Source organism: Castor canadensis, chromosome 10 (assembly GCF_047511655.1).
Source record: "Castor canadensis chromosome 10, mCasCan1.hap1v2, whole genome shotgun sequence".
In the NCBI taxonomy this organism is placed as follows: domain Eukaryota; kingdom Metazoa; phylum Chordata; class Mammalia; order Rodentia; family Castoridae; genus Castor; species Castor canadensis.
In genome coordinates, this window is record NC_133395.1 from 126,621,743 (window position 1) to 126,645,193 (window position 23,451).

At 39.4% G+C, this 23,451-nt stretch overlaps 1 protein-coding gene across 10 annotated transcripts in view; it reads right to left on the minus strand.

The window, feature by feature from the left end:
• Positions 1 to 1,166: 1,166 nt before the first annotated feature.
• Eogt (EGF domain specific O-linked N-acetylglucosamine transferase) overlaps positions 1,167 to 23,451 on the minus strand; it is a 32,745-nt gene continuing 10,460 nt past the window's right edge. For all 10 annotated transcript variants that reach the window (XM_074044197.1, XM_074044194.1, XM_020171327.2 and 7 more), the window contains 10 exons: positions 21,410 to 21,516; positions 18,888 to 18,991; positions 14,187 to 14,279; positions 13,771 to 13,842; positions 13,584 to 13,670; positions 12,408 to 12,476; positions 7,117 to 7,178; positions 4,017 to 4,136; positions 2,082 to 2,184; positions 1,167 to 1,451 (listed from right to left, as the gene is read on the minus strand). In XM_074044197.1, the coding sequence (XP_073900298.1) occupies positions 1,305 to 1,451; positions 2,082 to 2,184; positions 4,017 to 4,136; positions 7,117 to 7,178; positions 12,408 to 12,476; positions 13,584 to 13,670; positions 13,771 to 13,842; positions 14,187 to 14,279; positions 18,888 to 18,991; positions 21,410 to 21,516 (964 nt within the window). In that variant the 3' untranslated portion in view covers positions 1,167 to 1,304. The remainder of the gene's footprint in view (positions 1,452 to 2,081; positions 2,185 to 4,016; positions 4,137 to 7,116; positions 7,179 to 12,407; positions 12,477 to 13,583; positions 13,671 to 13,770; positions 13,843 to 14,186; positions 14,280 to 18,887; positions 18,992 to 21,409; positions 21,517 to 23,451) is intronic.

A 23,451-nucleotide genomic window follows, 5' to 3' on the forward strand; every position in this document is an offset into this window, starting at 1 on the left:
GGTTATTTTGGAGATGGGGTCTTGTGAACTCTTTGCCTGGGCTGGTCTTGAACCTCAATCCTCCCAAACTCAGCTTCCCAAGTAGCAAGGATTACAGGTGTGAGCCACTGGCACCCAGCTTCAGGTGCTCTTTTCAATCAATGGCACTTTCTTGTGTCTTTTCATTCTGATTGGTTAATTCACATGTCTACTTTTTTTTAAATGGTCTTCCTTTTTCATAGGGAAAATACTTTTCATGTGACTGCTTTACAGTTGTAAAATCAAAGACTGGGATAGTTTCATGCTAACAGAGGTAGATACACACACGCTATATGCAGTTACAAATACTTGCATAATGGAAACCACTATTTAATACATAAATTCAACATAAATGCTTTCGTCAATTAGGAGGACTCAATAGAAACCAGCTACAGGTACATAAAACAGTACTACTATGGAATGTACTGATTGGTTTTTATCAAATGCAGTTGCTACATTTTGAGAAAACGTGATTTGAATATGAAATCTGTGACTATAAATTAATAGGGTGGCATGATTTATTCAGGTTCTTAATGCATATAACCTGGAACTCATTAAACACTGATCTACAATACGGTCCTATGATTTGGTTCTGAGAATCACAAGTACTCTGTGTGTGTGTCTTATGCATGTTTTTCTTTGCTACATTAACCAGTGTTATAAACAGATTAAGGCAAATAAAAGAGCAATTCTGAATTTACCCAAGTATATCATAAACGAGTTAGAACACACTGGAATTATAATCACATGACATTTTACAAAAACATTTACAAATTCTTAAGTGGAGAAAGTTGAAAACTTTGGTCTCTTTAACAATAAACTTAATTTGCATGAGCCCCTGCTCAGCTGTGAACTATAAAAAGTAAATTTTTCAGTGCAAAAATAGTATTGATACTGATAAATAGCAATGATGCAATAATCAAACGAAACACTTAAAGACAGTAAAACACAAAATATTGTGAAAGTATGTTTTGGTATAGAAAAAGTCCTTTTGGAACTGGGCATGGAGGCATAGGCCTGTTATCCTGGAAAGGAGCAGGCTGAGGCAGAAAGATTTCAAGTTCAAGGTCAGCCTGGGCAATATATCAAGACCTTGTCTCAAGAGAAAAGGAAGGAAGGAAGGAAGGAAGGAAGGAAGGGAGGGAGGGAGGGAGGCAGGGAGGGAGGGAGGGAGGGAAGTCACTTCTCATTTCGGATTGGCAAATAGCAGGTTGTTTCACTATTTTAACTGTGAGTCTAGGAGTCAGAGTGTTGAAATGCTTTTTTCTTGTAAACAGACTCTGTGTTTACAGCTCATCGCGTTTCTTCTTAAATGGCCACTTTGGATGTTGCAGTACGTGGTCTGCGGCCTGAAGGACAAGGGACATGAATTCTTCTACATCAAAAGAGTAGTTGGTAAACTTCGGGTGCTCCCCCAGAGTTGGATGGTGGCCCTGCAGAACAAACCAGAACACAAATCTCCAAGTCACTGAGAACGTGGATTTCTTTATAGGAAGGAAATCATTTTACTTTGGCAAAAGCAACTACTTTAATTTAGGCTGTACAACAGAGGTCAGCAAACTTTCTAGAGAACGCCAGAGCTGGAAGAGTAGCTCAAGCAGTAAGAGCACCTGCCTAGCAGGTAGGAGGCCCTGAGTTGAGACCCCAGTGCCACCAAAAAAAAAAAAAAATAGATAGTACTTTCAGTTCTCCGACCATATGTTCTTGGTCACAGTTCCTTAGTTCTGCCATTAAATGCACAAGCAGCCATGGGCAATACTTAAACAGACAAGTGTGACTGATTCCAAAAAAACTTTATTTACAAAAACAGTGAGGAGGCCAGAGTTGTCCCACAGGGCTGCTGTTAGCTGATTCCTGCTATACGAACTCTATTAGATCTTCCCATGCCCAAATTTCCTGAAGCTGTTTTAACGATATTAAAATTTTCTTCAATTTACGAATACAAAATACAACAGCTCACTATTTTCAGAGAAGAACAATCTTTGAAGCTCAGTAATGATGGCTTAAAGTAAAACTTTAAGCCATGTAAAAATAACAAGGTAAGTTTTGTGACGGAACTTCACCTTATCTTGAGGAAAGACTTTGCTCTGCCTTCGCCAAGTGACGTAGTGGACACCTCTCAGCCTGGCGAGGTCCAAGTAGCAGCGTTCATCTTCACAATTATATCTAGGAATCCAAGGTTGTCATAGCATGAGGCTTCTGTACAGTGTTTTGCTCAGCCATTCTCTAATAGAAAAAATGCATCTCCTAAAATGTTCTTGTAAAAGATTTTATAAATAAGACCAATAAAGATCATTTAAAAAACATTCTCAGGACTGGAGATATAGATCAGTGGTCAAGCACTTGTCTGGTACGCGTAAGACCCTGAGTTCCAATCCCAGTGGTGCAAAAATTTTTTAAATATAAATAACATTTTCAGGATCTTAACTTTAAAAAAAAAAACCCAACTAGACTAAGGAATGGAGTAGGGGCCTCTCCTTGTTTAGTAGGTCCTATTAACTTGATAATACCTTGTAAAATATTATGCCTTTGCACATACAGAAGTGGATTAGGGAGGTAACACATCCAAGGTTATACATTAGTTAGTAAGAGAAGCAAACACTATTCTAGGTCTATAGAACTACAATGTCTTAGTTACATTCTCCTCTCTTCCTCCATCCATCCCTTCCTTTCTCTGGGAGAAATGCATTAAGACAAAATGCACAATTATTTGACTATATTGCTAACACACAGTTTTAAAATGTTTTGCAGAGCATTGGTAGTTTATGACAACTTTTTTCTTAAACAGTTTCCTATTTAGAAACTAGGGTTAGGTATGGTGGCACAAGCTGTAATCCCAGACACTTGAAAGCTGGTGATAGGAGTATCACAGTTCAAGACCAGCTTGGGCAAAAAAAAGTTAACTGGGGCCTACTTCAAAAAACAAGATGGGTATGATAGGGCATGCCTATAAATCCCAACTATTTGGGAGGCAGAGGTAAGAGAACCAAAAGTTCAAGGACAGCCCAAGCAAAAATATAAGACTCTATCTGAAAAGTAACTAAAGCAAAAAAGGGCTGGGCATGGCTCAAGTGGTAGAGCACTGACATCAAGCAAACCTGAGGACAAATTCAAACTCTAGCACTACCAAAAGGAAGGAAGGAAGGGAGGGAGGGAGAGAGGAAGGAAGGAAGATATTCAGATATGAAGGGGAAAAATTAAATAACAAGAATTGCTACAGTGTGTCAAGAACCAAAGATAGGGCATGATTTCAAGAGTAGAGCTAATAAGAGAGGGAAGATCATAACCTACCATTGAGTGGAGGAGAGAGGTGCTCACAGTGTGGGAGGCAAATGGGAATAAACTCAGGAAACCCCAGATTTGCATCTTCCTAATCATGCTGTGACCGTGCAGAGGCAGCAAGGGGGCGTTTGCTCACTAAGTGCTTTGGTGGGCTGCAGCCCTCTTAGCTTTAGGTTGTTTATCTTTCTTACGTAACTTGACCACTGTGGAGACCATGTTCTCAGTCCCACAAGTACAACCTTGGAGGGAGGGGCACACAGCTCTGGGAATGCTGTCTTGGGAACAGCACAGCCTTGAAAGGGCAACCATGAAAATGCTGTAACCATGGGAATGCTGTCTTAGGAATGCAACCTTGAGAGAACCTAACCTTGGGCCATCAGGCCCCAGCTGGATGCCAAAGTACACTTAGGTAACAGTATATGTGTTTATGAGCCCAGGCTGCTGTCTAATTAGCTTTTGGGGTTTTAAGAGGCAAGGACTTCTTCCCTCCTGCAGTCTGCTGTGTTGTTGCTTGGAATAAAGCCACATAAAATGCAACTGCCTCGGCCCCCTGTGCTTTCTTTCAATTTTTCCACCGGACTCATTCCAGACACCATTGGCCAAAATGGCTTGAAAACTGCCATAATTAAATGTTAAGTTTTTATGATGCTCAGAATGGAAGTCTAAGCCTGTATAAGACTTAGCCTAACTAAAGCTGCCTGTTTCTAAATACTCACAGTTCAAATACAGCAGCCCAGTCTGGAAGGAAAAGTAGATGGGTGAGACCAGCTCCGTGCATTCCAATAAATACGTCCGTGTTGTGTGTGATCCTTAGCTGATCTAAAAACCCCAGTTCTCTGTAACATAGAGCAATACAAGGCAGGTGAGGAAGAAGAAGAAACCATGATTCACAGTAACAATATTTGTATCAGTGTATGTCCGGATTCAAATCACATTCCACAGCTATGTTTTCTTTCAATTTCAAGTATACTCTCATAATCAATAACTTAATTTCTTAATAATTTAGCATTTTTCTAAGTAAACTGACTTCTCTTTTTATACTTAAGTATATTTATTTTTAAAGGTAACTTTAATATCTATCTTAAATGGAAACCCAGTAACACATGACATCAATAAAAATGCAAAATTATCATCCAAATCTAGGTAAATACTATTGCAAGACAAAGCCCTTAGCTTAATACCTGCTCGCTCTGTCTTCATGAAAAAGGGAAATTAACAAGTGTTAAAGAGATGTTATGACATACCAGCACCAAACTGAAAATTATTTCCTTAAGGTAATAAAAGTACTTTCATTAAATGAAAATAAATTGCTGCTTGTGTAGTATGAGTTAGTGAATGTCATCTGAGTACATTTAAAGTGATCTCAGACACCACCAGGGCATTCCCCTGCCTTGGCAGCAAGCTAAGCCACAATTTTATGCACACTAGGACTGCACAAGTGTTCCTTAAATCCCAAACACAGATGTACAAATTCTCAACCAAAAATCAGCAAGGAATGCTGGAATGGGGGCAACTCTGAATAAACACAATAGAATGAAATCTCCCAGTCCTAATTTACCCAAAATAAAGAAAAATAAATAACCAAGATTATTTTGGATCTATGAAGGAAAAGCAAATTCCTTCTTAAGTTGGTTAACAGAAAAACACAAAAACCATGGGAAAAGAAAGACAGGAACCTGTCCCTCAGTTTCTCTAGGAGTGTCAACTGGTGCTAAGGAAAGGACAGCCACTTGCACAGGTGAACATACCCCAGGATTTCCAGCTTGGGAATGGCTGTGGATTAGCCCTCATGAGCCCTGTGTTAATTTGTTACTAACGTTTGCCTCAGATTGGCAAGTCATGAATTTATTGTCCTTCTTGCTTCATCTGAGAAACTCCTAGTATATGTTCTTTAAACCCAGGCTTTTAAGGTCTCCCAGTTCTTTCAGACTAATACCAGGTCTCCATCTTGGCACATATATGTCTTCATGTGGCAAGGAGAGAAGTCATAAGAGCACAATGTCATTTGTAAAACAGGAAAAGCTTTGCCATCTCAGAGGACCATTGAAAGCACCAGAGCAAGCTAGCAAAGCTTAATAGTAAGTCTCAATACAGGGCATTGAAGTCCTCCAGACAAGGGCCCCACCAACCTCCATGACTGGATTTCAGCTGCTAAGCCTGGTGCCACCCCATGAAAAAGTCCCCATAAAGAGCCATTGTACAAAGGAACTAACGGGTGATGAATGAGGCCACAGTCCTCATACTCACACCCTCTGCAGGAAGTGTGTCTGTCTTAGATTCCCATATGCTGGGAAACATATATTTTTATTTTAACATAGAAAAAAAAACTATTCATAGTCAGTAATTTGGAAAACAGGATTGTGATTGTGGGTGGGTGATGGGTGGAGACAAAAGTTTGCACTCTTCCTTTTGATCTTTTCTATGTTGCTAAATTTTTCCAGCCAGGAGCATCTATTGCTGTTACATCATTATTGTTCTTCAGCCTACAGGAATAACCTAGACAGCAAATGATAGCCATGTTCTTTTTTTTTATTCATATGTGCATACAATGTTTGGGTCATTTCTCCCCCCCTTCCCCCCCCCTTACCCCTGCCCTCTCTTTCTCCCCCCACCCCCTCACTACCAGGCAGACACTATTTTGCCCTTATCTCTAGTTTTGTTGAAGAGAGAGCATAAGCAATAATAGGAAGGAACAAGGGTTTTTGCTAGTTGAGATAAGGATAGCTATACAGTGAGTTGACTCACATTAATTTCCTGTGCATGTGTGTTACCTTCTAGGTTAATTCTTCTTGATCTAACCTTTTCTCTGGTTCCTGGTCCCCTTCTCCTATTGGCCTCTGTTGCTTTAAAGTATCTGCATTAGTTTCTCTGCATTGAGGGCAACAAATGCTATCTAGTTTTTTGGGTGTCTTACCTATCCTCATATCTCCCTTGTGTGCTCTCGCTTTTATCATGTGATCAAAGTCCAATCCCATTGTTGTGTTTGCCCTTGATCTAATGTCCACATATGAGGGAGAACATACGATTTTTGGTGTTTTGGGTGATAGCCATATTCTAAGTCTTTTTTATTAAATCAGAATTTTAAAAGAGATGTAAATATTTTATAAATTAAAAAAAATTCACATCATTCTATGACCCTCAAACTATTCTCATAGAAATAATTTTAGGTCAGAGGTTGAAACCTGGTAGCCAGGAGGGTAAATTAGGCCAATAAATATATGTTGGGTTTTTTTTTGGCTATGAGTTCAAGCAACAACATCTCTAGTTTATTAACATCACATATGCAATTATACCTACAAAACTATATGTATATACACTTCTTATTTTTACATAATTGCCTGATCTTATAGTCAAATTACATGTACTATCAGTTAAATCATTTTACTGGTGGTTATTTTATGATTAGTGACTTTATACAGTTGGTTTAATTAAAAATTACTTACATGTTTGTCTCTGCACTTGAAAATATCCAACCACTTGATGTTTTTTACAAAGAACTTCAAAATTGAAATAATTTCATATATATATTTTTAATTCAAAACAAACTGTCAACCTTAAAAAATTCAGAAATTTCAAATCAAAGACCAGATTTGTCATTTCTCCTGAGTAATAGGATGGTGTTACAACCTCAGGCCCCAGAAATCTGAACAGTGACTGTCCCGTGGGGCTGTTGCCCACATCATCCCCTGATGGTAACCAGCTCCCCCTTTCAGGCCTACAAATGCCAACAGCTTCCACTGGGGAAATGCTTGCTACCCACCAGGAATTCATTCAAGTGAAAGTGGACAGCTCTGCTGAAGTATAACTATTACTCACCTGTACTTGTAATCAACAATCTGGACTTCAAACATAGATACTGTTTTCAGTGCATTTACAAGCTGGAAAAAGAGAATTATTTACAATTACTTTTCCTTCATTCTGTGCTGTTTTGCTTTCCTTTATGGATCTGAAAACTTCTGATTTTCCAGGGATCAATTGTCCTTTGGGTCTGTGCATCAGGGTCTTCCTTAAGTTCAAATCCTGTTTCCACACATGACACATGAAGTAGTGAATGCATTCCTCTTCCTCCCTAACACTGCAGCGCACTGGGTGCTAGGAGAATGAAAGGCCACGATGGGCTCACGGTGCTCAGCACAGAACACTAAGTGCTGGCGTTCACCACTATTTCTAGTGTTTCCTGAAACTTTCAACATCTGTTCACCGAGTATCTACCATCTTCCACACGTTACGGTGAGACTTTTCTTCCCATCCATTATCTCATTTCAGACAAACCACTAGCACTTTGAGCCCCAGCCTCTGAAAACACTGAAATCTTGGTAGAAAAACATTTTCCATATTTCTACAAAGAAAAACGATTATTCTTCTAGCAAAACAGAAGATAACAAACATCGTTAATGTATTATCAAAAATATAGCCATGGTTCTCTATGTCCCTCACAAATAGCCATGGTTAACCCAACACTGTGGATCACCACCTGTGGCTTTGTGGCACAAACTACTCTGCAACATCAGTGGTTACAAAAAGTACTGGTGAGGACTGGAGGGCATGGTTCGGCAGTAGAGCGCTTGCCTAACATGCACAAGGCTCTGGGTTCCATTCCCAGCACCACAAAAGGGGGGCGGGGCAGAGTACTGGTTTTACATTTAAATTTTGCAGGCATTTCTAAATGCTTTAGATTTAGTTCACTTAATCCTCATAAGAATCATACTATGTAAGTATTATGACTATTATGATGCTCATTTTATAAATGAGAACATGAAGGCATCAAGAAGTTAAATAGCTTTCCCAGGATTTCCCAACTAGCAGATGCATAGCCAAAACTAACTTTTGTGTTACAGAAAGCAAGAGGTAGTGAGCAAAATCTGATCCCTGCCCCCATTACACACACACACACACACACGCACACACACGCACACACACACGGCCATAAAATGGAAGTTTCTCTCTTCAGATAGCTATTGGACTTCCATGAATAGCCCGCTCATAGGCAAGAGTTGAAGGAGTGAGGCTGGAAGAGTAGGATGCTGTTTTTCCAGGAGAGAATTAGATGGAGTAAGTCTTGGTCTTTTAATGATGTGAGCCCACATAAAAGCAATCAATTGTATGTCTCTTAGAGTCCCACAGCAAGTGTGCCCTATTTCATAATTTCTAGTCACATGCCTTCCAATATGATGGACCTTGCCATGGGGCAGGATTGCACTAACCATCATTTAAGCATCTGAGTCTTTTTCTCTGTGGGAAAAAGTGCCCAGGGTGGGAGGGGAGGGGGTAAGGGAGAGCAAGGAAGGGGTTGAACGGACCAAAGAAAAGTATACTCACAGCAGGGAACACTGACTTAGAAATTAATAACAAAAGAAAGGACTGTAAAATAGGCACAGTACTTGTAGGAGTAGGGAGGGTGAACGAAGGAGATTAAGGTGAGGGAATATGGTTGGTGGACTTCACATATTTGTATGAAATAGAACAATGAAATCTCTTATAATTGCTTTAAGTGAGGCAGGAAGGGGTTGAGGGGGAGAGATGGTGGGGCCAATCTAACCAATGTACAATATAAGCCTATTTGGAATTGTCACAATATTTGTACAACAAATATATCCTAATAATAAAAAAGATAGTGACATTCTAGCACATTTATCTTGGACTTTCTAGTTTCCAAGAATGTGAGAAATAAATTTCTATGGTTTATAAATTTAAAAAAAAAAAGTACCCAGTGCTACCCCTTCAAGTGATGTCCAGTCCTCTGGAGAAGGCAGCCTATTGGGTCCTCTTGGGCTTGCCATTGGTTACTGACTGAGTGATCAATCTCACCTTGGGCAACACCTCTTGGACAATCTGGACAGATCCCAGCACCAGTGGCTCACTGCTGCTCCCTAGCCTGTCCCTTTTGGATGGCCTGGGCTCAGAGGGAGATCCCACCTCCTGTCAGATCTATTCACTATTAGAGGAACACTGGTGACAAAAGCAGTTTGAGACCCAGACTGCCTTGATCATACTCCTAGTCCTCTCCTCTCTAGCTAGGCAACCTTGGGCATGTGCTCTAACCTCTGAGCTTGCATGTCCTTGACTGCAAGAAAGGATAATAATACAGTACTAACCTTACTGGTTGCTAAGTGGACTGGGGGACATAATGCATGGCAAACACATAGTGGCATGCTTGCACATGATTAGCATCCAATGTGTGCTACCTACACCAATACATATGGTCGATCTGTTGGCTATTGAGGCCTCCCATCTATCCAGCCCAGTAATGTATTATTTGATATGCTGTCAACCTGTCAACCCTCCTTATCCACAGGCTCCACATCCATGGAGTCAACCAACTGCAGATCGAATTTTGTTTCAAAAATTGTGTCTTACTGAACAAGTACAGACTTTTTTCTTGTCATTATTTCCTAAACAATAAAGTAAGCACTATTTTCATAGCATTAACATTGTGTTAAGTATTACAAGTAACCTAGAAATGATTTAAAGTACATGGAGGAGTGGTGCATAGGTTATAGGCCAATATTACACCATTTTCTAGAAAGAACTTGAGCACCTGCAGATTTTGGTATCTGTAAAGGTTCTGAAACTAATATCCATGGATACCAGGGGCAATTGTGCTTTGAATTCTAGGTCTTTCAAACACATACACACGCTCATTCACACTGCTCATTTCTTCCATCGCCATAACTTCGCCGTAACTTACACTTGACCACTCATTATGCCACATGTTCATATCCTCCATAATCCATATGGGCCTCTGAAAGAGATGCTAACTGCATAATTTTGATCAGCCTGTTAGACATCTAAATAAATCCATGTGAAATACTTCACCCATCCAACCCTGCCCCCACTTGCCTTTTACTAAGTTGTTCCCATTTCAATTCAACTTAACTGTTCAAGCTAAAAGCCTGGAAGCACACTTGATTTTTATTACCTTTGCCTTACATAATGCAATACTGAACGTTCTGAAAGTATCACAGGAAGTATCTCCAAAATATATCTTGTATCCATTTGTCATCTCCACTGTCATCACCTACATCCAAACTCCCTCCCCTGGGCCACAGCAACAGCTCCTTATCAATCTCCCTATTCTAATCTTGCAGTGAGTGATTTTAAAATGAATAACCAATCAGTTCATCTCTCTCTCTCTCTCTCTCTCTCTCTGTATCTATTTTCTACTCGCTGCTGTAACAAATAACTAAACTCAGCAGGTTAAACCAGCACAACTTAGCCTCTTACAGTTCTATAGGGTCAAAGTCCAACATGGGAGTTACTGAAACAACATCAATATCAGCAGGACTGTTACTTCTAGAGGCTCTAGGGGGGAATCCATTTCTTCACCTTTTCCAACTTTTACAAGTTTTTCACATTCTCTTCCATGGCCTTCAAAGTCATCAGTGTTGTATTCTCTAGCCCTGTCTCCCTCCTCATATCTCTCTCCCCCACTCATTTTCCTCCCTCCCTTTCCCACTTCTAAGGAAATTCGATCTGGCCAATGAGAAGACAGCTAAGAAAAGAGCTGTTCAGGCATAGGCAAAGGTTCTCAGATACTGAAGTTTAAGGTCCATTTGGGCTTCCACTGGGCCCACATGGATAATCCAGGATGATATCCCTATTGTAAGGCTGGCTGACTCGTGACCCTAATTCCATCTGCAACTATAATTTTCCCTTGCCAGGTAACCTAGCCTATTCATGGGCTCCAGGGATTAATGGGGGCATATTGCAGAGGAAGAAGGGGACATTATTCTGCCCACTCAATCCTCCTTAAAAGTTCTCAGTAGCTTCCCCTCACACTGAAGTAAATCCATCTTCTCAGCTTGGTCTGGGGCTAATGGGATATGTGACCACCTACAGCAGGGCCGGCTTCTCTGAACTCTTCTGACATCATGCCCACCTCTCTGGAGCTACTGCAGTCATATTAGTGATTGCTCCACTTCTGGAGTGACTGGGTCTCGGTCCACAGGAGCATCTGTGTCTGCCCTGGGCGCTCTTTACCTGGCGAGAATTGTCTCCATTAGGTTCCAGTGCCACCAGTGCTGGTGGCCTCTCTCCAGATGCTCTCCTGACTGACTCCCCCTTCCAACAGCATCTCTAGCACACTGCCCTGCTTTATTTTCTTTATTTTGCTTAAAGGTGCCTAAAATCGTGTTACTTATTGACTTGTACACTTCTTTCTTGTGTTTCTCTCACCCACAGCATAAGGTCTATCCTCATGAAGCAGGGACCTTCCCTGTCTTTCCTCTACTTGATGTCCAGAACTCACAACACCACCTGGCATGTAGCAGGGGTTCAATATACTTTTTAATTTTTCTTTTGGTGCTAGGGATTGAATCTAGGGCCTACCACTGAGTTACATCCCCAGCCCCTCAATACACTTTATTTTTTTCCAGTGCTGGGGGTATGAATTCAAGGCCTTGCAGTTGCTAGACAAATGCTCTACCACTTGTTCTGTGCTAAGTTTGCCTGGGTGGCCCCTAACCTCAATTCTCCTACCTCTTCCTTCTGAGCAGCTGAGATTACAGATATACCGCACTATACCCAGTCTTCAATACATTTGTGTGGAATATATTTTTGCTATTGTGAAGCTATCTTCAGGCCATGGTATTATAATTCTACAGGCCTTGCATGGTAATCTCTTTGAAGTTAAATACAAGTTCTGAACTGGTGCTATTGAAAATGAGTTAGGATGCATCAGTGGGGGGTGGGCAATTTCTGAGATACACAGTCAGGTAAGTGGATGGAAACTGTGCTAAGTTTGTCTGCTGCCAGATCCATAGTGGTGCCACTTGCCATCAGTCTTCTTCCCAAAGCCACTCTGAAAAGTTGTTGCTAATTTGCCTGGAGGGCAAAAAGGCAGGACTCACTTTGTCATCTGTTTCCACTCTTGACTTGGTGTAGATGCACATTTACAATAAAGCAAAACTGGTTTGGGCAACAGTGGTTTGGTGATTTCCACTAAATATTCAAATCCAATGATTGAACTAGGCACTGGCCATAACCTTTTCTAAAAACTAATAGTTTCAAATCAAAGTTTTTAATGTGATGTGAAAAACCCTAGCATATTAGCTGTGGCAAGGCAAATTCATTCTGATGATATTAAAATCACACACCAAAAAACTAACCTCATTTTGATTTAGTATTTTCCGGTATTCTGTGCTTCGGGCAAGAATGGTGACTCGAATTTTTCCATCCTGTAATCAAAATGAAAAGGCAAAATAATGGTATAGGTGCTGGACTGACATTCAGTGAACATCTGAACCTAAAATGGGGTCTTTACAAAGACATGAAACTCCATATGCATACACTTAGGAAATGGTAAACTTTTAGCCTGATTGCCTCACCATTCTTTCAGGGAATAAAAATGTATCCACTTCAAAAGAAAATGTGATAAATATGCACAATGGAACATGACTTGGTTATAAAAAGAAAAAAATACTGTCATTTGTGGCTGCATGGACAGATGTAGAGGACGTTATGTTAAGCAAAATAAGTGAACACAGAAAGACAAATGCCACAGTTCTCTGTGGAAATTGAAAAAGTTGATCTTAGAGGAGCAGAAAGTAAACAGTGAATATGAGAGGCTGGAAATTGTAGTGGGAGGGGTGGATAGAGAAGGGTTGGCTTAATAGCTACAAAATATAGTTAAATAGGATTTTAAGTTCTGGCTACTTGAACAGTAATTTATTATATATTTCCAAATAACTAGAAGAAAGGATTTTGAATGCTCCCAACAGAAAGACATGATAAATGTCTGAGGTGATACATGTGCAAAATGCCCTGCTTTGATCATTACACCTTGAATCATGTATTAAAATACCACACTGTACTCCAGAAATACCTGCCATTAATATGGGTTGATAAAAAATAGAAATAGGGAGAAATGACCCAAGCATTGTATGCACATATGAATAATAAAAAAAAGTTTAAAAAAAATAGAAATAAATGTATCCACCTTAACCATAGAAGACAAAACCTGTCATTACACTGCTGTTTGGTTGTTGGGTGATGGGTAGATTTTCTGTGGCAGGGATTGTGTGGGATAATGGCGGATTTGGGAACAGGTAGGGGGATAAGACCAAAGAAATGAGAAAGAAAAAGGAAAAAATGAGCACATTCCTTTAACATCCTTTAGCTTATTTTTAGTGATTGTTGACAGCTGAATTCAGATGACTCCAGGTCAGAAAATATTAACACAAAAGCCCTGTCTGCTGGTTATTTCTTCTTCTGCACAGATAATAATGATTTTTGTTAGGGATGGAAAAAAATCAGGCCTGCTTCAGAACCCACGTGTCTATTACCTTGGGTCCCTCCTGTGTGACGTTCAGTCTGTGCAGTACATGCTGGGAGAAGGCCCTGAACAAGCCTGTGTTTTGACAGCCAGATATCTGAAATAAGAGCACCTGTTAATATCACAATGAAAACTTCTGCACTGCAACTTCAGATGCTCTTGGGTAATGTACACAAATAGTAGCTAAAAATGCTTACCAGAGGAGTGTTATAGAACAGCCCATACCTCATACGGGGCAGTAATGAAAACACAGCTTCTTTAAAACACACCTAAGAAGGAAGATATTTTCAAAAATGAGACAATATAATTTGTACCCTGTGCACCAACATTGTGCTTGTAATTTTGGGGGAAAAATTAATCTCTATTTTGCATAAAGACAGTCTGAATAACATACTATTTCAAAAGAGAATAAAATTCCTATTTTTGGAAAAGTTATAGAAGGAAGGTTTTAAAAGCTATCTGGCTAAAACCAATTCTAGTTATAACAAAAGAAACCAAGAAGTCAGAGATCAATGGTACTAGATAATCAGAACTCAAATTAAATACTTGTTTTAGGAGTGAGTCATCGGCATTGGAAAATTATTTATGGACATTTCAGTCACGTTTCCCATACCCTTTTGGAATCGTAGGTTTTCAGATGTGTAACATCATAATCAGTAAATGCTTTCCACGTGTCAGAGAACAGGTCACCATATCCGTAAGAGCTCTGAAGGTACAAACAAAGTAAGTTGGGGACACAACATAGGTTTTCAAAGATGCAATGAATGTACCTGTTAGTGTTAACTTAAATAAGCTCATAAAAAAACAGATAAGACAAAGGGATTTTCATGTTGGAGCTACGCAGATGTCTAATTTCATGAAATACCACCCAAAAAAATCAGTTCTACCCTCAGTGTGTTACTAGTGTTTGTTTTTCCACCCTAACCCTTTTCATTCTCACATATTTGAAGTTACAATTCTGGAGGGGCAGGGGTCCTGTAAAATTTCCATCCACATCCTGTCACAGAGGCACACAACACACACATACACCATCACTTGTACACTCTGATATGCTCAATAAGCAAAAACCATCAGGGTAAACAGATTGTACATGGAAGGAAACTTCAAAGCAAGAAATTAAAAGTGTAGTATACGGGCCAGGCATGTGACTGATACCTGTAATCCCAGCTACTCAGAAGGGAGAGACTGGGAGGATTGCAATTCAAGGACACCTGGGGCAAAAAGTTAGGGAGACCCTCATCTCAACAAACAAGCCAGGCATAGTGGTTCACATCTGTCATCCTAGCTATGGGGAGTTGTAAATAGGAAGATCTCACCGTTCAGGCATGCTGGGGAAAAAACAAGACCCTATCTGAAAAACAAGTAAAAGAAAAAAGGCTGGAGATGTAGCTCAAGTGGTAGAACACCTGCCTTGCAAGCATAAAGTCCAGAGTTCAAACTCCAGTATCACAAAAATAACTGAAACGCTCTCCCTATTGATTAATGAGAAAGGTGATATTTTCCCATTGACAGTAATGATACAAATAAGAACATTATTACATTATAGTAATAAATTTCCTCCACACTTCTTACATCTCAAGGTCCTTTTTAAAGCACTTTGATATTATTATAATTACTATTGTAAGCACTTGATATCATTAGCTCATTAAACCACCCCCCAAGCCTAATATCATCGTCCCTACTTACTGCTGAGGAAACTGAACACAGATTTAAATAATTTTTCTAAATTGTAGAGAGTTGGTGAGTTACAGGGCCAGGATCAGACCTAGTCTGTGGTTCCAGACCTCATACTCATGAACTCCACCTAATGTTCCCTCTCAGTGGGAACTCATTCTAAGTCTATTTACAAAATACATTTCCTTTTTGAAAAGTTGAAGGTAATTATGAACTCTACTAGCTAAGGAAGGAGATCAATTAATTTTAAAATGGTGTAACTTAGACTGAAACACTCAACCAAGAGAAATAAGACATACATATTGTAGGGTTTTATCCAAAGTCTACAGTAGACTATGTTCATTATATGCAAGTCTTTTTAATCTTTTAGCATTCTTTTTTAGATTTTGAAATTTTTATGGTGCACATATTATAGTTATTTCAAAGTTACTGAGAATTGTTGGATGTAGTAATAAAAAAAAATTCCTTCCTTCAATATTTCCGTAATGCTGTTCTAATAGAGGACTTCCTCAACATCATCTAAAATGAAACATCCCACAGCCCAATAATTAAAAAAGGCAATTAAAAGAAGTAATTCTAGACTGTTGCGTGAGATAAAATACTTCACGTAGAATAAGATGCCTTTGAAAGGAAAATTTAATAATAAAATAGAGTGATTCTGACTGATCCCTTCTCAGGGAAATCATGCATTATTCAATAATCAGCACCTCTAGAAGCTTCATCCCCCACATTCAAATTATCTGCCAATGGTGGAAGGAGAGGCTTCCTACTCTGACATTGAAGAATATTTGGGTATTCTTCAAGGTGATGTAGAATTTGAACATGCATGTAACCACTGGTAGGAATCTGTCCTACGGAAATCTGAAGGTGAGTGTGTGAAGTTATGCCCTCCATATATGTGCGTTCTGCATCTGTGCAACCACTGTGAAGAGAAAATATTCAGAATAAAAACTGCATCTGTACTGGGCATGTACAGATGTTCTGTTGTTATTCTTCCCTAAACAATACAGGAGGACAGCTATTTCCACAGCACTTACCTTATATTGGTTACATGAGCAACCCAAGATAATTTAAAGCATACAGCAGGACATGCGCAGGCTCTGTGTCAATACTACACCATTTTAAATGGACCTTAGTATCCATTGGGGGTGAGGGAGGTGCCGGAACTAATCTCCCACAGATAGCAAGGGACGATTGCATATGGAAAGGATGTTTACTACATTCCAGTAAAAAGAAACAAAGGAAATGTGACTGGGGTGGGAGAGATGAACACATGCAAAATACTCATCAAATGGAAAACCATGAAACCACTCAAAAAAGGATAACTCCAAAGGTACTGCCTTGGAAAGATGCCCATGATATGATATCAAGGAAGCAATACCAAACAGTATATTTTCTAAAAAGAGAAACAGCAACACTGCATTGGCTAGCACTATTCCCATCCACCCCACAGGCCTCTGCGGATCTGAATTCTGAGACCTGGCAGAGCTGCCAGTAACGAGAACCTCACTCTGTGGTCAGCAAAGGCCTCTTTGACCAGGAACACAGGTTAACAATGGATGAGTCAGAGCAGCAAAGGACAGAGGTAATACAGGCAGCTAGCCAACCTGCTTGGCTATGGGAATGCCCTTGTCCACACCACACTAAAGGTTATTATGTGTCCACTAGTCTGAGTAACCAGGAATTTTCATGGTAGCCATGCACCCCATTCCACCCCTTCAGGCCCACCAAGGTGAGGAGTATACAAGTGGCTCAGTTTAACTTAATCCACTTGAGGAAGACATGGAAAAACTTGCAACAGGACACTTCTGGAGAGTGTCTGGGAAACTTTGTCAACTGCATACGGTTCTTTCGAGAACTATACAGAAAGGTGACAGAACAGGGGCCAGCATGGTGATGCACATCTGTGGTCCCAGCTACTCAGGAGATGGAGGTTGGAGGATCATGGTCAGAGGCCAGGCCCAACAAAAGCACAAGACCCTATACAAAAAACAAACTAAAAGCAAAAGAACTGGGAACGTGGTTCAAGTGATAAATCACTTGCCTAGCAAGTATACGGTCCTGAGTTCAATTCCCAGTACTGTCAAAAAAAGAAAACTGAAAAATGTTAAAATACTATATGTAAAAAATTAGAAATTCTAGGACTCACGAAGGAAAGTAAGACAGGAAAAGTAATTCTAAGTGTTTCTCTTTCTTCTGGCTTCTAAATGCACTGAAAACACTGTCTACATTTGAAGAAAGGTGATGACACTTTGTGGTTTCCAAGTCCAGGGCTGGAATCCTTGGCTCCACCCCTCCCTGACTGTGTTACCTTAGAGCACTCACTCCTGCTCAGGCCTCAGTTTCTTGGCTGTAAAACAGACCAATAAAAATCCTGATCCAAACACAAACAAACAAAAATCCTGTACTACTGGGGATGTGAGCATGAAATGAGATAACATTAAGAGTACTTTATTAAAAAACAAAACAACCCTGAGTGGATTATTCAGGACTTCTGGTAGTTAGGTTGATTGTGGCCTATAAGCACTTAAAAGGAAGGAAAAAGAAAGGAACAGTTGTTCCTTTTGTTAGAAACATTTCCAAGAAATGAAACTGTGGTGGCAGCAAAACTGGAACACATGGACAGAAGGAAACAAGAGAGAGCATCTGCAGGCCAAGAAGTGCAGAATTCTCACGGGACTCTAAATCACACCAAAGTCTAGGGAGCAGAGGTCATGACAACCTCCCGCACGGTTCTACCTCAGGCCTCCTGGCTGTGGAGAGAGGGTCAGCACGCTCTTCCCCTTCTTCTCCAGGAGAATTGATCTACCTCTGCTCTCTGGAATTGAGGATGGAGCTATGTTTCTAGATAATGTTGCTTCTGATGTAAAAAGACTCTTGATGAGTGGACTGCAGCTGAACTGAGTTAGGCCTCTTAGAATAGGGGTATCTCACCTGAGGTCTCTGGGGGCTTTGCCAATGCAGTTGTTCCAATAGACAGAGGCCCCTGTGGAACATGAGGCTTTTCGGCCAACACAACACCTGTGCCCACCCTAGAGAGACCTCATCTCTTTGCACCTGAGCTGTGTTGTGTGGGCGGCTAGGCACAGTGGATGAAATGCCTGATGCTGCCCTGCTTGCCAGCAAGCTGTCATTCCTCTTCAATGTCACCCTGAATTGATGCATGCCAAGAGTATCCTATGAGTCAGAACATGTAGTTGAACCTTGGATGACCCTATGGTGGCTGTTTCAATTTCCCAGTGTAAGCAACCTCCTTAGTGCACTATTGCCATCACTGTCAGAGTTAACATTCAGAGCACGGGTACTGCATACCAGACATTCTGGCTGTTAGCACATTATATGGGTCATCCTCAGAAATGACACTAGGAACTCTATCTATCAAAACAAGGAAAGAAATCTGCCACAGCTTCATTCCAAGGTTGAAAGAACAAGAAACACACATGCGTACGTGCGTGCAAATGTACACGTCAATGCATACACAGAGATACATTCAAACCCATCTGCACGTGTGTGGCTGAATGTGTGAATGGGAGCATACATTTAAAGGCATGTCTTGGACAATTCTGTTTCCTGAGGTCAGAGTCGCACACTGACGGAGCAAGGAAGAAACTGTTGGAACAGAAAGTACGCGCTTACTTACCGTGTCCCACATAACCACGTGCACGTCTGTACTGAAGGAATTGTTCACATGCTGAGTAATATAAAGATTGAGAAAATCACAGAAGTGATGATACATGTTAACGCCTAATGTTGGGGAAAAAAAATCTCCGTTAATTGACCTTGAAGAACACACAATTAAATAATTTTCATTCTACCAAGGTTTTCTTTCCAAACTTGAAATGATTTATACAGTCAATTTATAAATGTACTGAGTTCAAAATTTTACTGTTTAAATTGGTTATTTGGAAATCAGGAGTGAATTTTCTCGTATACAGTAAGTAACAAATGATCAAGTTCTCAGAAAAAAAAATTGTGTCGGTCTATTTAACTCAAAATGGGGTAAAGCCATAGGTTTGTGAAGACCAATCATTATTACTTATAATCATTAATTTTCTTAAAAATCAGTCAAACAACCCCTGTTCATAGAAGTATTGGGGATAATGGAAGCTACTAACACTTTGGTAGTATTTATTCTTGTGTCATTTTACCCTATCGAATCACAAATCATGTATTTCTTCTTGGGAAAAATACTAACCAACTATTATTTTTAAAAGGTGACTGTTTCATGTTCTGATGGAAAGAGCAAAGCTTTGGATCAGGAGAACTGGGCTGAATTCCAGCTCAGTCACTCATGAGCAACACACTTAGATAAAGTTCACAAGTCCCTAAACCTTAGCTGTTCTGCTAGAAGTAGGGAGTAGTTACATCTAAGTGCCAGCTTCGTGATGAGAAATGCAAAGAAGATGCATCTTCAAGTGCCATGCCAGTGCTGGCACACAGCTCAGAAAGACTAGGGGGGACTGCGGCTGTCACTACATGTGACAGTCACCAAAAAGAAAGAGAACAATGCATCCCCTTGATTTAAGTATGCATGCACAGCCCAGTAGTCAACCCAAAAATGTATAAACCTTTGCATCCTGGGATGATGTGCAAAGAAGTAACATTCAAAACATGCATTTTAATGGAAGAAAATTGTTGAGTAAAAGAAAACTGGTGATTCTCAAAGGCGGAAACCATAAAATAGTCTGACTTCATTCTCACAGTGAATAATAATATTGGGTGCCAAAAAATAAGAGTAAAAGTATTGAGTTCTTTTTAGCCTGGTATCTTAGAGAAATGTTGGGAAGGGCTAATTTTTTTCACCCAGAAAAATCTTGGCAAAGAATGTGTTTTCAAAGTAACAAGAAAAAATAAAGTTCTATTAGAACACATCCCCTTTTCCCCAAGTGAGCCACACAGCTCACATTAGCTGTCAGGTAACATTTAGTGAGTTCCCAACCTTTGCTGAGGAATGCAGCGTACACACACTAGTGCTTAGTACCACAAGGATTTATAAATGACAAAGCAAACATGGGATTCGTTTGGAGAACTGTGTCCCCTACTGAGCCTTCTTCTGTAGAATGCTCTCTTCCAAGGTAAAAGTTAATAAGAAAAGGAAAATGAGATGACAGCGTAAATTAGAAGAAAAGTAGGATTATGAATATAGGAGTGAAATGGCACACATCTACATTAGCCTGTTATTCCCACTTTATATACTTTATTGCATAAGATTTGCATAAATTTTACAGTTCACACATATTCACCTATTTGACAGGCAGATCACAGTGTTTTCTTTGCCCCTTTTTCATTTCCATATTTTTAAAAAATGAGTCAGAAACTTGAACATAGCATTTTCACTTGCTCTTATTTCAAAAACCTAAACTTGTCTAATTTTATAATCTAATACTTTGTAACATAAGAATTATGACTTCAGAAGGCAGAGCACATTAAAACTATGATCAATAAATTATGCTAATTCTCAAGTATTCGTGACAGAGGGCTCTCTATATTTCACTATAAGCCTAGCCTCTCATGAATTTTGATATGATATAGCACAGTAATCTCAGTTCCTCATAATGAGAGAGATAATATACTATCATCTGTGTTTCTCCTCTCTAGGGCAACTAGTTCACAAAGTTAAACTTATCCTTGCAAGCCGAGACTTACAGCCTATTGGCATAAATGGAAAGTCATTCTAATTTTTTTTTTCAAGAATATACTGCAGTGGTAACTTCCAGAAGAATTTTAAGCTCACTTTAGTCATGGAAACAATGTTAGAAAGTTTGCCATGGGAGATGATGGGCTTTTCTTTCCCACCCACACTATACCCATAGCAGCTGATTTTAAAATTTATAATGAAACAATCTAAATCCAGTAGTTAGAGAAATTAGATGGGGTAAATTTAGTTGCAAAAGGTGTACATATGCCTTCGTCTCTCGTCTTTTGATTTTGATTGAGACATTTTATACAAATGTGAAAGTTTCTTCTAGAATACCAAAGGTGTAAAATAACAGGAAGTTCAAATTTGTCATCTACTTCAGAGAAAAAGGAAGAAATTAAATCCAGTTGGTCATATTGCTTTGGAAAAATTCATAGAAAATTACTACACATGCATATACATATATATATCCAAAAAAAGAAATCCTCATTAACCAATATATAAATAACAAATTAACTTCTCACCTGCATCTAATTTCATGAAATAAGTTGGCTTTTCAATAACAATGTCACATTTGGCATCTTCTATAGGTCTGAAGTTGAGCTGAGTATAGCTTTGTAGCTCAGCAAACCTGGAATTATGAATTGTGATATGGTTTCAAAGTGATTCTTCCAAATTCCTGTTGTAACTTTGGATCTGTTCATTAGGTAGATTTTATTTCTAGTATGTCAAAGCACTCCTATGAGACGTGTAGCTCATATATATATTGATGTTAACTTTAATGTTGAGATAAGGAAAAAAATGATCTTAAAAGTCAGGCTAATGTACAAGACAGTTAAACTGGGAAGCTATCATACAAAGAAACTTACATATTGGGTTGGCTCAACAGTCAGTGAAGTGGGGTTTATTCAACAAGATTTCCTGTACTTTGAGAGGTTCAAAGGGAATGATGGACTAGATCACACTCTAAAATTATCTAGTGTCTCAGAAAGACAGCTCTAACGAACGAAGAAGTTGCCAGGCACTGGTGGCTCATGCCTGCAATTTTAACTACTCAGGATGCAGAGATCAGGAAGACCACAGTTTAAAGCCAGTCCAGGCAACAGTTCACAAGACCCTATCTCAAAAATATCCAACATGAAAAAGTGCTGACAGAGTGACTCAAGTGGTAGAGCACCGGCCTACCAAGTGTGAGGTCCTGAGTTCAAACCCCAGTATCACCAAAAAAAAAAACACACACAAAAAAAGGAAGTCTATTTCTCAGAAAACATCTTTGGAAGCTACATGACACAATTATCTTCCAACAGAAGAAGACAATCACCAGTATGTGAGAAGGGATATTCAGAGTTATCATAAAGATTGCCTGTAACTTTACCCTTGAGCTCACATCTCAGGTAAAACAAATACCAAACAGATCCTTTAGAACACAAGAGGGACTGGCAGAGTGGCTAAAGTGGTAGATTGCCTGCCTAGCAAGCATTGAGGCCCTGTGTTCAAATCCCTGTATTGCCAGAGAGAGAGAGAAATCTATGTGCGCACAAGGGAGATCCATGATGAGCTGCTCTACATCCTGAATGCTGATGACTACATGTCTCTAGACAGGTGAAACAAATGTTAGCGTATAAATTGTGAAGGTAAGCACCAGGAAAGCTCACATGTGTCTAGTTAGTAATATTGTACCACTGTGGATTTCCTGGCTTTGGTCATTGTGTTATGATAATTTGAGATGCTACCATTACAGGAAGCTAGGGTAATGGCACCAATTGTAGACAATTCCATGAGTCTACAATTATTTTAAAATAAGGAATTTTAGAGATTCAAAAAGCTGATTAATGATGACAAAAGTTAGGGCAGCATTTATCTCTAGAGAGGAGGGTAGGGTAGGGCCTAGGAGGGAGCCTGGACTGTTGGTGATGCTCTATTTTTTGAACTGGATAAGAATTATATGGGTGTGTTCACTTTTTCATAACCCAGATGTATACTTTCTCAGATCCTTGTTATATATTTAATAGATGTGCATCTTTAAAATGTCCTCCCCAAAACATATATTATGTAGCAAATATGAGTTAAAAAGAATTCATTTTTATGGAGAACAGGAGGGTGGAACAGGCTCTGTCTGGGGAGTTGGTACCCATGGGAGGGGGGAGGATGTGGGGAGAAGGTGTAGGAAGAAGGATGAATATCATACAAATATTGTGTACACATGTATGTAAATGGAAAAGTAAGACCGGTTGAAACTATCCTAGGAAAGGGACAAAGAGAGATAAAGGAGAATAATGGAGGGAGTAAATTCAACTATGATATTTTGTAAGAACTTTTGCTAATGTCACAATGTAACCCCAGCACAATAATAATATATATATATATATAATAATAACATATATATAACATATACATAAAAGAACTCATTTTTAAACTAATTTTTCCTTTTATTTACAAATAGTAAATACTATATTATACTTCCTTGTATTTTATAAATATATATTTAATTCAGGGTTAATTGAAGGGTTCATCTGTAACCATCATTCTTCAGAAGCTCATGTTTGTACAAATTAAGTAACATTTT